The sequence below is a fragment of the Eublepharis macularius genome, chromosome 8 (assembly GCF_028583425.1).
Source record: "Eublepharis macularius isolate TG4126 chromosome 8, MPM_Emac_v1.0, whole genome shotgun sequence".
NCBI lineage: Eukaryota > Metazoa > Chordata > Lepidosauria > Squamata > Eublepharidae > Eublepharis > Eublepharis macularius.
The window spans coordinates 54,537,753-54,550,867 of record NC_072797.1 but is presented as its reverse complement, the minus strand read 5'-3'; the positions used below and the strand labels follow the sequence as shown (position 1 = coordinate 54,550,867).

At 43.5% G+C, this 13,115-nt stretch overlaps 1 protein-coding gene across 1 annotated transcript in view; it reads left to right on the top strand.

Annotated features, from left to right (window-relative positions):
- Positions 1 to 13,115, top strand: part of KIAA0825 (KIAA0825 ortholog) — a 514,789-nt gene that overhangs the window by 205,765 nt on the left and 295,909 nt on the right. Inside the window, exon 12 of the mRNA XM_054987566.1 lies at positions 7,688 to 7,798. Coding sequence (XP_054843541.1) covers positions 7,688 to 7,798 — 111 coding nt within the window. The remainder of the gene's footprint in view (positions 1 to 7,687; positions 7,799 to 13,115) is intronic.

Here is a 13,115-nt window from a genome sequence, read left to right as displayed (position 1 = left end):
GTTTGCATTCATTTAATAATTAGTGATATATTTTCTTGCTCCCTCTTTCTTTGTGTAGTTGTTCAAGATGGTGAAGTAAGTGAAGTTTTTTTCAGATTTGTTCATCATTCTCCAGATATCCACTAATTGGTAGGGGCTTAGGATCTTTGCTAGGTAAGTGTTTTGGTTGGTTCTCTTGGGTTTGTTTTTGTTAAAGTAGGTTCTGTTCAGATTGTGATTTATAATGTAGTTGAGGTCTCCCCCTACTATAGCTGCTCCTTTCTGGAATTTCATTAGTTTTTTCATTGTTTCTTCTATGAAGTTCAGTTGGTTAGAATTCGATATATATATATTAATGTTATTGTAAATAATTGGTGTTCTATGTACCCCTTAACAAAAATATATCTTCATCTTCGTTCTTCTGTATATCCCCACATTGGGACTGCTGACAGAGGAACTTCTTAGCTTCTTTAGAGCTCTGTTAGGGGCCACTTCTCCCTGGTCCCATAGAACCATTTTTCCCACCTAAAACAGGCACATGACCTAGGAGGAGCGTCCCCTTCTCCTTCAGTTCTCTCTTAGCTGCTGCGAAGAGAGGAACTTTGCTTCGGAGCTCATTTGTTTTTCTTCTGCTTGATCATTGTGTAGGTTGATTTTCAGTGAATGACTTCTGGATTGGACTTTGTTGTTTAGCCTTCTGGTTCTATTTTTGTCATCTTTGGACCACATTATCTCAAGCTGAATCAGTCAAGGTCAGTATCGGTGAGTCTGCTCACAATGTTGGAAAAATCAGTCTTCAAACAATGTACCCAGTGTGGTACTATGACTAGGTCTGACCAGCGTGATCTGTGTCTTGGTAAGGGGTATGAAGTTGGTTCTTGCATATTTTGTCAACAATTTACCCCTAAGGCCAGAAATGAAAGGGCCTAGAGGCTCAAGGCCGCATTGGGAAAGAGAGTTCTCTGGAGCTGATTCTGTATCTGCAAAGGAATTGGTCTCCAAAGGGCATTCAGCTCCACACATTTCTCCGGAACCAAGACCTTCCTTGGAGTTGCTCACAAAGAAGCCAAAGAAGATGAAGCATTCATCCAAATCCAGTCAGAGCCAGGAACATAGGAGTTGATCGAAGGAGGATTGATCTCAGGACAATGTTATTTTAATCCCTTCCAGGACTCCGTCACCTCATCTTCACTTGTCTGGCCATTCTCTGTCAGAAGGTGAGTCTCGAGGGTTGGATTCAACTGATTCCAGTCTTTGAATGATGGAGCATGGATTTGAATCTGCATCCTTTGTAGAGCCTGCTCCAGTGGCGAGTCGTTGAGTGAGATCCAAGGTGCAACTCCACGAGTGCGATCTCCAACTCTGAGTGAACATAGTGAGCACAGATCCAAGCACAGGCACCCTCCAGAACTGAGATGAGCGATTCAGTGGGAACACCATTTGACTTGCTGCATTCCCCCCATATCACTACCATTGAGTTGGGGATCCTCAGGGTTTCGATGCACTGGAACCAAGGCCATTGACATCGTCGGGAACGGCTTGGCTTCGTCCCCCACCTCCTGCTCAGTTACAGGTCAGTTACAGCATTCTTATGACTCTGATGAAGAGGATGCTGACTATCAGCTGAACCATCTGACAACAGACCCAAGGCATCAGAACCATCACCAGACGAGAATGTGATACTATCCACTGAGTTGCCTTATGAGGACCTGCACTTGTATGCTGAATAAATGGCTTGAATGGCGCAAGCACTTGACCTAGACGTGTCAACTTCTGTGCCCAAGACCTCTGGCAAATTATTAGGCAGACTATATAGTGATGCCCCACTTCGGTTGGATTTCCCATTGTCGAAGGCTTTGATGAGGTGATCTTGAAGATACGGGAAAAACTAGTAGAACTACCAGCGACATCGAAGAGGGCAGAGACCATGTATAAGGTGAAGCAGGATACATGGCCCTCCCTCTTCAAACACCCAGCATCTTCCTCTTTGGTTACAGAGGAATTCCAAAAACGACGACAGGGTTCCCATTCTGCGCCACCTGCCAAGGAGGGTAAGAAGATTGATGCCTATGGGAAAGGATAGTCAAGGTCCTCTAAAGCAGTTCTGACATGTTCCAGCCACACCCAACATGAATCAATGTTTCACTGAGAGACTGTCAACCTACTGTTCTCAGTGGGAGTCAATAACAACTGACTCTTGGGTCTTAGCCATTGTTAAAGATGGCTGTGGGTTAGAGTTTGTTGCCATACCTGATTGCACGCTGCCTTCTTTGGCTGTGAACAATATTTTGCCTGAATGTGAGGCTGAAATTAGGTCTTTGTTGGAAAAGGAAGTTATCCAAGAAATTCATGATGCTGAAAGCATCCCTTGGTTTTTCTCAAGGTCTTCCCTCGTTCCGAAAAAAGATGGTGGTTACGTCCCATTCTAGCTCTTAGGGGCCTGAACTGGTTTCTCAAGGTGTCTAGGTTCAAAATGGTCACACTTTCTGCTATACTCCCATTGTTGACAAAGAAAAGGACCTGCTGCAGTAACAATCCACAGACCTTAAGTTCTTAAAGTGCACCGTGCAACGAAGTTATAATTTTGGAAAGTTATATTTCATGTATATAAAGTGCAAGGTGCTCAAACAGTAATAGCAATAGACAAGATTAAATACAAAGTTTACATCCAATATTCATAAATATACCAATACACTTCTCAAATCCTGTCACCAGGAAGTATACTTCTACTCCCAGACTGTAACTACTTATTTCATCAAAACGGAGTCCCAATGTGTGTCTGCACAGCAGAACTCAATGAACAATAGTTTTCTTTTGATTAAATTGTTAACACTTCGGATGTTTGGGATATTATATTTAATTTTGATTGTGATTGCATTTTCCTTGTGTTTTGAGATTTATGTTAAATGATATAAAATATAGAGCTTAACTCTCCTTTTTTTGTTCCTTTCCTTTTTTTGTCTTCTCTCTTATTTCACAATACTGCAAATTTAGATAACAATAAACAAGCAATAAACTATATGAATTTTTAAGTTACAAAGATAATAAAATAAGATTTTTTTTAGATTTAAGCTTTTTTTCAACCAGTATAATACCTATCAACTACATTCCCTAAGTAAAATTATCTCCCTTATCTAATTGCAAGGTGGTCACTACTATTTTAAACAGTAAATGCAGTAATAGATATTTTTATTCCCCTTCCCCCCTTTTGTATAGTAAAACCAAATATAAGCACTATCTATGATTTGTAGAAGAAGATAAGAACTAATAAACTTATAATAAACAAACTAGCTAAACAGCCCTCTATAACCCTATGAGGCTAATCCTCCCTTGGGTTATTGTAATAAAACCAGTATGAAGGACTGCCTTCAATAGGGGCTATTAGGCAGACTTACTCTCCTCAGCCCCTCCCTCTCAAAACTTCATGATATATATATATATCTTAACCATAATATTATTATAATTTCTGTTATTTACAGAGCACTCTTTTATTTTTCACTATTAAACAGTTATTGCAAATTGAGATTTTACTTCCCTTTTGTCGTGTTGAAGGTTGACTCCATTTTCTTTTCTTGGACATTTTCTCCACTTCCATAGGTACTGGAATGTTGATGTTTTGCAGCAAGAGGCATTCTGTTTCTTGATCTGTCGCGTAGAACAGTTTGGCTTTGTATTTTGCTTATAGCATGGTATGGTTTATCCAGTGGTATTCTATATGGCTTTACGCAGTTCTTTGGTAATCGGCTTAAGCTTTTTCCTTTTATTTAAGATCTCTCTAGGTAGATCTGTGAATACTGAGATATGCACTTCATTGTACAAGAGTGTTTTTTGATTTCTGGCTATTTCAAAGATTCTTTTCCTGATTCTCTAGTCTGGGAAAACTACAATTATGTATCTGGGACCACTTATTTTTTCTTGATTTAAAGGACCAACACTATAAGCCTTGGATATTATGGGGGCAACTCCATTTTCTAGATGCAGTATAGATGCCAGCCAGTTAGCCAAAAAGATAGAAAGGTCTTTTTTTGTTGTTGTTTATTCCTCAAAGCTCCTGAATTTCAGATTCTGTTGTCTTGCTTGGAGTTCCAAATTTAAAATTCTGCTTTGAGCATGGTCATTTTCACTTTGCAGAGTACAAATCTCTTCTTGCATAATTATGCTTAAGTCAAGGGCACAATCTGTCTTTTGTATTGCATTATTCAGGCTTATTTTTAGTTCTTCGAATTGGTCAAAGAGTGGTTTATTAAGTAAGAGATTTTATCTAAGATGCTGGTTTCCCATGTTTGCCAGTAATGTTTTTAATACAGGGTCCAAAGAAAAAGCTTCTTGCACACCTACCGCGCCTCTCACAGTTGCCATCTTAGTTGCATTTTCCAATGCTGCTGGTAGTTGTACTATCAGGAAGTGATCTTTTAATCATCTTCCCAATTTAGTGTTATGCGTTTTGTTGTTCCTATCTTGCTTGCCTCTAATATTAGATTCTTTTAACATGTTATGGGGCTGTTTTATGAGGTTTGGGGGCTGGGCTGAGTGGGAGCCTGCTCCAACCTCGTTGACGTCACACCTCCACCTGGTAATTAGTTTTGAAAAATCCAAAGTTTTAGTTTTTCCTAGATCTTGTAGGCCAAAATTATTATGCTGCAATATCTCAAGTCGTTATGGAAGAAGTCTAATCTTACAGATATCTGGGAGTTACATTCCAATGTTCATTCTCTTGGACTTTGCACACTATTTATGAAAGCCAAGAGTATAGCTGCAGTTTTGAGGATTTTTTTTCATCACAGGTGCTCAATATGTCCCTGCAGCTTTGGATGCTTTTCAGGTAAAAGTAATCTCATTGCTTTTGTATGCTATTCTGGTGTGGATTGGTAGTCTGGATACGTGCTCAGATATAATTCAGATATATATAATTTTTTCTTAGATTGATTTTAGCATGTCCTAGATCTATTGCTTCATCTTCCTTGTTAATGGAAACTGGGCAGAAGACTATTTCTCTTATAGCCTGGCTAATGGTTATTAAATATTTGCTTGTAATTAATCATTGTCAATGATATTTTCATTGTCTGTATTAGATTCTTTTAAACCTGGGTGGATTCATCTGCTCATAGATAAGCTGAACTAATTTGATTTGGATTGTAACTCTGTTGGCTTTAGGGAAGACTGATGTTTATAGTTTGGTTAGCAGCCTTCTTCTAGTGGAAGAATGGCCCTTCCAATATCAGTTTCCAATAATACTTTATCTTTTTGCTGTATCATGATGCAGGTTTGCTTCTACTGAATTTCTCTCTCTTACAAATTTCTTCCTATTATTCTGTTTCTCTAAATTACCTGTAAATAGCTTAGTTTGTGGAAGTATTTTTGTTTTTTGAAAAGATATCAGTTGAAACAAATACAGCTTAATATTGTACCAAATTTAAGATTATTTCCAACATCAAATTCTTTAAGTCCTCATGTCAATGTTATTAGGATTCCTTATTTAAGCATTCATCATTTCACACTAGCACTGAGATTTACAAGATCAGTTCTCACCTTGTCATATACTGCAGAGGAATAACACGACTCTAGCACAGAATTTTTCCTTGGTATCAAATATTCTCACAGATGCTTTCCCCCAGCTTTGAGAGTAGAGGCAGCTGCTATAGCATATTTTACATAAACAGTGTTATCCTAAGCAGAGTTATGCCCTTCTAAAACCATTGAAGTCAGTGGGTTTAGAAAGGTTTAATTCCACTTAGAATTACACTGGAATTATATTTCTGTATATCTATTGTTATGATCCAATTAGAATACTAGGAAAATTTAAACTTTATATCCACTATTAATATTTTCATTGCTAACACCAGCCACAGAGATCCACTAAGCCGAACAAATTCTTAATTCACATTACTATATGGGTTAGATTACTTCTATGGTGTATGTTAATAAAATGCTACTCTAAAATTTATCAGTTTCAAAATGGAGGTTTTAGAAATTAGTTAAGAATGGTTTCATTCAGATCTTAAAATTCTGGCTTTAAAAGTTTTTCCATGTGCTCTCAGAGGACTCTGAAGAATTATACCTATTTCACTGTTCCTTCAGTAACATTATTTAAAGCAGAAGTTTATTTTTCATTCATTGGGGACTGTTCTATTTCTTATATTGTACAAAAGATATTGGGTTGGAACCCTCACTACTGCAAATAGTCAGTTTGCAAAAGTGGTTTTTGATGCCTCCTCCTTTGGATTGCAGTCCACTGAGTCCCACTCCTAGCTATTCCTGAGGAATAGGGATCTTTGGGAACAAAAAACATATTGTAACAGAGATGGAGGCTGCACCTAGAAAGAGAAATTAGCAGAAGTGACCCTCCCACCATTTGAGTTAGCATTGCAAGAGGGCTGTGTGCGCTTTGAATATTTCTCCTGCAGTCTTTTCCAGGGCCCATCTCATGTTGTTTCCAAGCATCCTATAGCCTTAAGGATAGCCGTGGGCTCCAGTGATGAGGCAGGCATGTAAAAAACCATTCTGCAAACTTGCTATATTCACAGTAGTATAGGATCCAGCCCATTATAGTCTTCTAATTTAAAGCTTGTCTGTGTTACAAAGTAGCAATTGAATGTTTGGCACTGAATGTGCATAGGAAATAGCCAGTCAAGTGAATGAATGCTGTGTATGTAACTGCTCTAAACATACAGCTGAAAACATACATATTCCACTGCATATGTTTTATCTCTATGCATATGTGTAATTTTGCATGCATTTTGTAAACAATGTAATATAAAGGCTGGGTGAACAGTCTTCCTGATGTTCTAGTTATTGGCATGTATTGTGTTTATTTTATGACAACATTGAAACATGCAAGCTTACACCTGTCACCTGAAGTAATATATTCAAGGAACAGCTTTATGTATTGATTGTATAAACCATCCTGGTGATTCAGCAGCGAGAAGGAATAAAATTGAGCAGTTCTTGCCATGGAACTTGACCATTGAAATTATAGTATGACTGATGGGAATGGAAGTGACCTCCAAACTTTTCTACTTTGCAGAATCTGAATGGGAGAAATTGGGGAGTTTGGGGTGGTAAAGGGCATAGTCACTGGGATCTATGCTGTAACTTTGTCTTTCTCAAGAACCCACAGACCCTTCAGGGGTATAAATGTTTAATGAATGGTTGCCTTGGGGATTTTAAGTTGGGAAGGAGACAGTATTAAATGTTTTAAATAAATAAAATAAATAATTATTTAATTTGAAGTCCAAAATCATGTGTTATACAAAGATTCGTGCTTCCAAACTTAGTACTATTTTGTTAGATTTTGCTGCTTGTTATAAACGTTTGGGGGGATTGTAATATACAGCAAAAGTAAAAATATATAGATGATACTTTAAATAGTAGGAATAGATAGATTGTTTTTATAACAAGTTTTAGCTTGGAATGATGGAGCTTATATAATAGGGGTGCAAGAGGTTATCTCCTTCGCCCTACTGCCTTCCAAAAGCCACTCCTGAAGAATAGGGAAATGTTCTGTAATGACCTGATGTAGTACATGGGACTGCTGCTGACTGGGTAATTGGCAGAAATCAGATATCTCCCCCCACCCCCTTGTGTGAGCTGAACTCTTGTTTGAGCAACAAGCTCTTTTGAGCAAAAAGTTTTGGTCTTTTCAATATTTGTTGTTAAACAAAATGTTTTATTCTTCTGAATTATTTGTATTATTATTTGTATTTTCCAGGGCATTTCTTAGTGGATTTGATGATTCCTTTCCTTCTCTTCTTTTGCAACCTCCTTTTAACCAACCATTACACTGGTTATCCAGCATAACAGAATTTCCCCCGTTTCTTAAGTGAGTATCTTCAGGTGATGTAGAAAGGAAACGGTTATATTCTTGTATAACATACTGATATTTTTATTGACAAAAAATTAATAAATATTTTAAATTTAGCATGATAAAATTGTCAAAATTTTATTAAATTATATTCTCCTTTATGAATGGTATCGGTGCTTAAGGGATTGCGAGTGAATCCTGAGACCATATAAACCCTCATCTGGCCTCTTCTCTTTTTAATTCTAAGTCCCTCTACCCTTTCTCCACTGGGCACTGACGTACTTAATGGAAACTACAACTGGAAACCAAGGATTCAAGCCAGTTTGAAAATCCTAGTTTATGTTAACTATGTTCAAGTCTGGGGATGAGGGTTCACACCAGGTAAGGAAGGGTCCAGTGTAGAGAGTCCTTGTTCCTAATCCATTAAAGCTGCCTAAACTATTAACAAGCCATAAGGTTTTTACAAGACCCTAATTCAAAATTGTCTTTAGTTTAAGGGTAAGTCTGTAAGAAGGTATCTAAGATAGTTCTTTGGCATTTGTTTATTGGGTTGGCCCCAAACAGCTTTTCTGCTGTAAAAAAGGAAGGAAGATTTCCCTTTGACCACCAAGAAAAGTTATACTGGGGACTGTGGGACTTGCATGTACAGAAGTCATGTGGAATGGGGCTGTAGTATGGAAGGGAACAGTGTGAAAAAGCTTGATTAAGGATATACCTTGTTTAATAAAGTATGTATGCAGTACTTTGGAGATAATGTAACTCAGAAAGGATTACTGTAATGCAGGTATCTACAGTTTATAGCCCCAGAACCAAATTGTCAGGTCTGTTGCCCACTGTCCCTCCATATTGTTATTCAGCTGATGATATGTTGCAATAGCCTCTTGCACCTGCTCCCTGTTGCTTTCCAGATTCTAGGACGGGCGTGCCCTTATCTCGGATGGCTCGCCGCAGCGGCCTTGGGACACCTCTTTCCGTCCCACTACTGATTGTGTTCGGCTGGGAGAGCCGGAGGAGTGGAGGAACATGTGAACGGGTTGATATAATGTATCCTGTGCTCAATGCGTCATTCTTAACAAGAGACCTGTGTATAGCCAGACGCCTTTACTTACTTCTGTGTAACCTATGGACATATTTATGGCGAAGCCTATGATATCTCAATAAAGACCCATTTACTCAAGAGAGCTTGGATTTCTTGCTGCAAAGGTTGGGAGTCATCTTCAACGTATCCTATCTTCCATAAACTGACATATTGCTAAGAATCATCTTTACCTCCAAACCCGAACCCCAGAGAGATGGCTACCGGTGTTCCGTCAACTGAGCTGCTCGACCTGGGAGGGATGGATGCAGAGGACCTTTCCCTTCAACTGGTCTGGCCCCTGGAACAGGCACCGATAGCTGGGTGGACTGCTGCGGATACTGGGGTGATCCCTTGGAGTGAGGTCACCCACTTGTCGTGGTCCACCTTGCCCACCCCGAGACAGTGGGCCCCGCGGCTGAGGGAGGAGAAGGAGCAGCACTGCTGGACTTTGTTTGCATGCTACTCCACAGGAATGGGGCTCAGCAGCAGTCTGGACCCCCAAATATCAGCCATCCCAGAGATCCAGCCGGGGCAAGAGGTCGGGGTGGATTATGCTTGGGAGACATTTCAACTCTCTATGGAAGCGGAGGGCCCAGTGAGAGCCAGTGGCGGTCAGGAGTCCTGGTGGGATGAGGCAGCGGGCCATTACATGGAGGTGCCTTGGCCGCGCGAGAGCTCAGCCACCGGAGGCCTGGAGCCCCCGTTCCAACCCCTGATCAGCGGGAGCCAGATAGCATTGCAGGAGCTCTGGTGGTGGGAACGAGTGTATCCGGAGCAGGAGGTGCCCGAGCCACCCTAGGGTGCAGAGCAGTGAGGGGGGAACTGTTTGGATGCCGTCATGGAACAAGTCCAGGTGATGCACTATGACTTACTAGCAGTGACCAACCTAACACAGGGCTGCGTGGATAGCGCCCATGGCATCCAACATGCCCTGGCCCCCCATGAGTTTGTCGAGATTGGGGACCTGGGAATATACCCCGCAGCCCCCAGGGAGTGTGAGGGGGGCCAGCGCTCCCATGCACCCCCCTGTGGCCCCCCGGCTGCAGCATAACTGGTGCTGCTGGATGTACAAATCCCTGGAAGGGCAGAATACGCAAGCGAGGTGTTCCAGGAGTCTCGCCCCTCTAGCTCAAGCGAGTATCATGATGCCTCTGGGACGCCCATCGGGGCAGGGACGACGCAGGACATAGGGGCCACCACTGAGCCCAATTTTTCCCAGGAGGAGTGGGAACGGGCATGGCAGATGCAATGCGACTGGGAAGAACAACTCCACCATGAAGTCCTCCAAACGGCGGGAGGGCCAGATCATGGGGAAGAGGAGCGCAGAGCCGCCCAGGCCAAAGAGGCGCGATACGCTGCGTTGGAGGCCCAGGTGGTGATGATGACGGGAGAGTTGGTGTAGGTGGCGCACCTAATGGGACTTATGATGACCCAACCCATTGGGGGCCCCGTAATTATCCATTCTGAACGCTCCCGGGAGGAAGAGCTGCCACCGCTACCGCCACCGCCCGACACCATCCTGCTGGCCCCAAGTGGCGCCTAAACCTACCGCCACCCACCAGCATCAGTGGGGGTCAGCGTGAGGGGGCGGCTGAACCCAGGCAGGGACCACTACCCAGGGCAGCGCCCTGCTCTCCCGAGGGACACATGTAGAAGTACCCAGCGCCTAGGGGGCCGCCCAGAGGACCTCAACTCCCCCGGGGAACCACAGGACTACGAGACCACCAGGCCATCATGCCCCCACCCCCGAGGCCAGAACAGGGGCAACCCACGCCCCCCTTACCACGCAGGGGGGAGTACCCAAACATGAGAGTGAAAGGGAATGGAGCTGCCATTAGGCTGGATTAAGCTGGAAGCCACTTTCAATGGAGATCCTAGGAAATTAGGATACTTCATTTTGCAAGCGCTGGAATTCTTCAATGAATGGGGCCATCTGTTCGCATTGGAACAAAGCAATGTTACCCATCTGGGGTCCCGATTGGGGGGAGTGGCAGCAGAATGGTATGTGACCCTGCATGACATGGGAGCCCCCAAGCTCTACGATTTGCAAGCATTCATTGATGCCTTAAGAGCCCAATATGAAGACCCGATGGAGGGGGAGAGGGCCCAAACCAAACTCCGAGCCATCTGGCAGGGGTCCCAGCCTGTGAGGGACTTCACCGCCGAGTTCCATCAACTCGCAAAGTGCCCAGACTATCACAAAGAAGTTAAGATAGAATTATTCTGGAATGGTATGAATGCCGACTTGCTAGTTCGGGCCCTAATGCAAGATGATCCATCAACCCTCTTGGGGTGGATCCAATTGGCGTGCGAGGTTGAAAACCGGATGCAGGTGGTCTGGTTAGTAAAGTAGCACCACCTTACGGGAGTGAGGAGGCCCCCCCATGTATAGCCGTGGCCGAATACCACTGTCCAGCAGCCCCAGACCCAGCCGAGAGCTGCAAGACACCCGCTGGAGACAAGGGCTGTGTCTGCAATGCAGGGGCATCGGGCATTTTGCCGCACAATGCCCCCTTAAGCCAACGTCTGCCCGGCAAAGCCAGAGACCCCCTCCGGCCCCATGAGTCCCGAAGGCTGAGAGCAAGCTACCACTGAAGCGTGGGAGGCCAGACACCGGCTTGGATACAAAAGAACACCTGCGCGATGTGGAAGACCTTAGCCAGGAGGAGGAGATGTACCTACTGCCAGGAAATGGGACAGATCTACTGTAAGCCGGCCCCGACGGCAGGTCGCAAAGGAGTTCAACCCACCCCAGGTGAGGGAGAGGGGGGCCATACTATTCATGCCTGTAATACTAGTAAACCCTAAAAGGGGAACCCATGTGCGAGTGCAAGCCCTGATAGATTCGGGATGCTCGCGCGACATTATGTCACCCGCCTTAGTAAATGGGCTTGGGTTAGATACCCAAGAACTGAAAGACCCGATGGTATTCGAGCAAATGGACGGGTCCAGCATGAGCCCTGTCCCAACAGGGATGGGGAAGCACTGGGAAGCCCGGTCCTATATAGTCAGCAATGTAGCAAAATACCCCTTGGTACTGGGGAGTCGCTGGCTCTGGAATCATGACCCCTACATTAAATGGTCCACGGGGACGATCGTCTTTAAAGGAGACAAATGCATCACACATGCATAGACGAAGGTATGGGGGAAGGAGGCACCCTCCCCACTGGAGGTTGTTTTACTCATGGAGGAGGAGCAGAAGTCCATCCCCCTGAAGTATCGATACCTCCGCTTAGCGTTTGATGACAAAGAAGCCAACGAACTCCCCCCCCCCCACCAAAGCACAGACTGTGCTATCGAACTAGTCCCCGGGGGAAAGCTTCCTAAAGGCAAACTATACTCAATGAGCCCAGTGGAAAGACAGAAACTGAGAACGTTCATTGACAAAAACTTGGAACGCGGATTCATCTGCCCAGCCAGCTCCCCCCATGCTGCGCCAGTCTTGTTCGTCAAAAAAAAAAGATGGGGGCCTGCGCCTATGCACAGATTTTAGGGGAATAAATGCCATATCCATGTCCAACGCATACCCGCTCCCCTTGATCTGAGACCTACTAAGCGTGGTGGCCCAAGGCAAAATCTTTTCGAAGTTGGACTTAAAAGATGCCTACTTCCGAGTCTAGATAAGGGGGGAGGACAAATGGAAGATCGCATTCAACACCCCCTTAGGACAATTCGAATACCTGGTCATGCCATTTGGCTTAAAAGGCTCCCCAGGTGTGTACATGAACCTCATCAATGAAGTGCTGCATGAATACCTGTACAAGGGGTGGGGGGTTACCTAGATGACGTGCTTGTCAATTCAGCAGATAAGAAAGCACGTGTAGAGTTACTCCGGAAAGTGTTGACTACTTTGATGAAACACAAACTGCGGGTAAACTATCAAAGTGTGAATTCCACAAAAAGGAGCTGGATTTTCTAGGGTACCGCATTTCCAATCAGGGGCTAAAAATGGATACTGCCAAAATCCAAGTGATAGTCGGGGGGTGGCACCCCAAACCAGAAGGCAATTACAATCCTTCCTAGGATTTGCCAACTTTTATAGGCCGTTCATAAACAACTTTGCCCAAATAGCCCTACCCCTAACAGATTTACTGAAAACCAAGGGCAAAGAACTACCAGACAAAAAACCTAGCGCAAAGATACACTGGACGGAGGAGTGCCAACAAGACTTTGAGAAACAAAGGTTTATCTCGAAACCGGTGCAATAGCACCTGGACGAGAACCGTAAATTTATAGTGCAAGTAGACGCGAGTGATA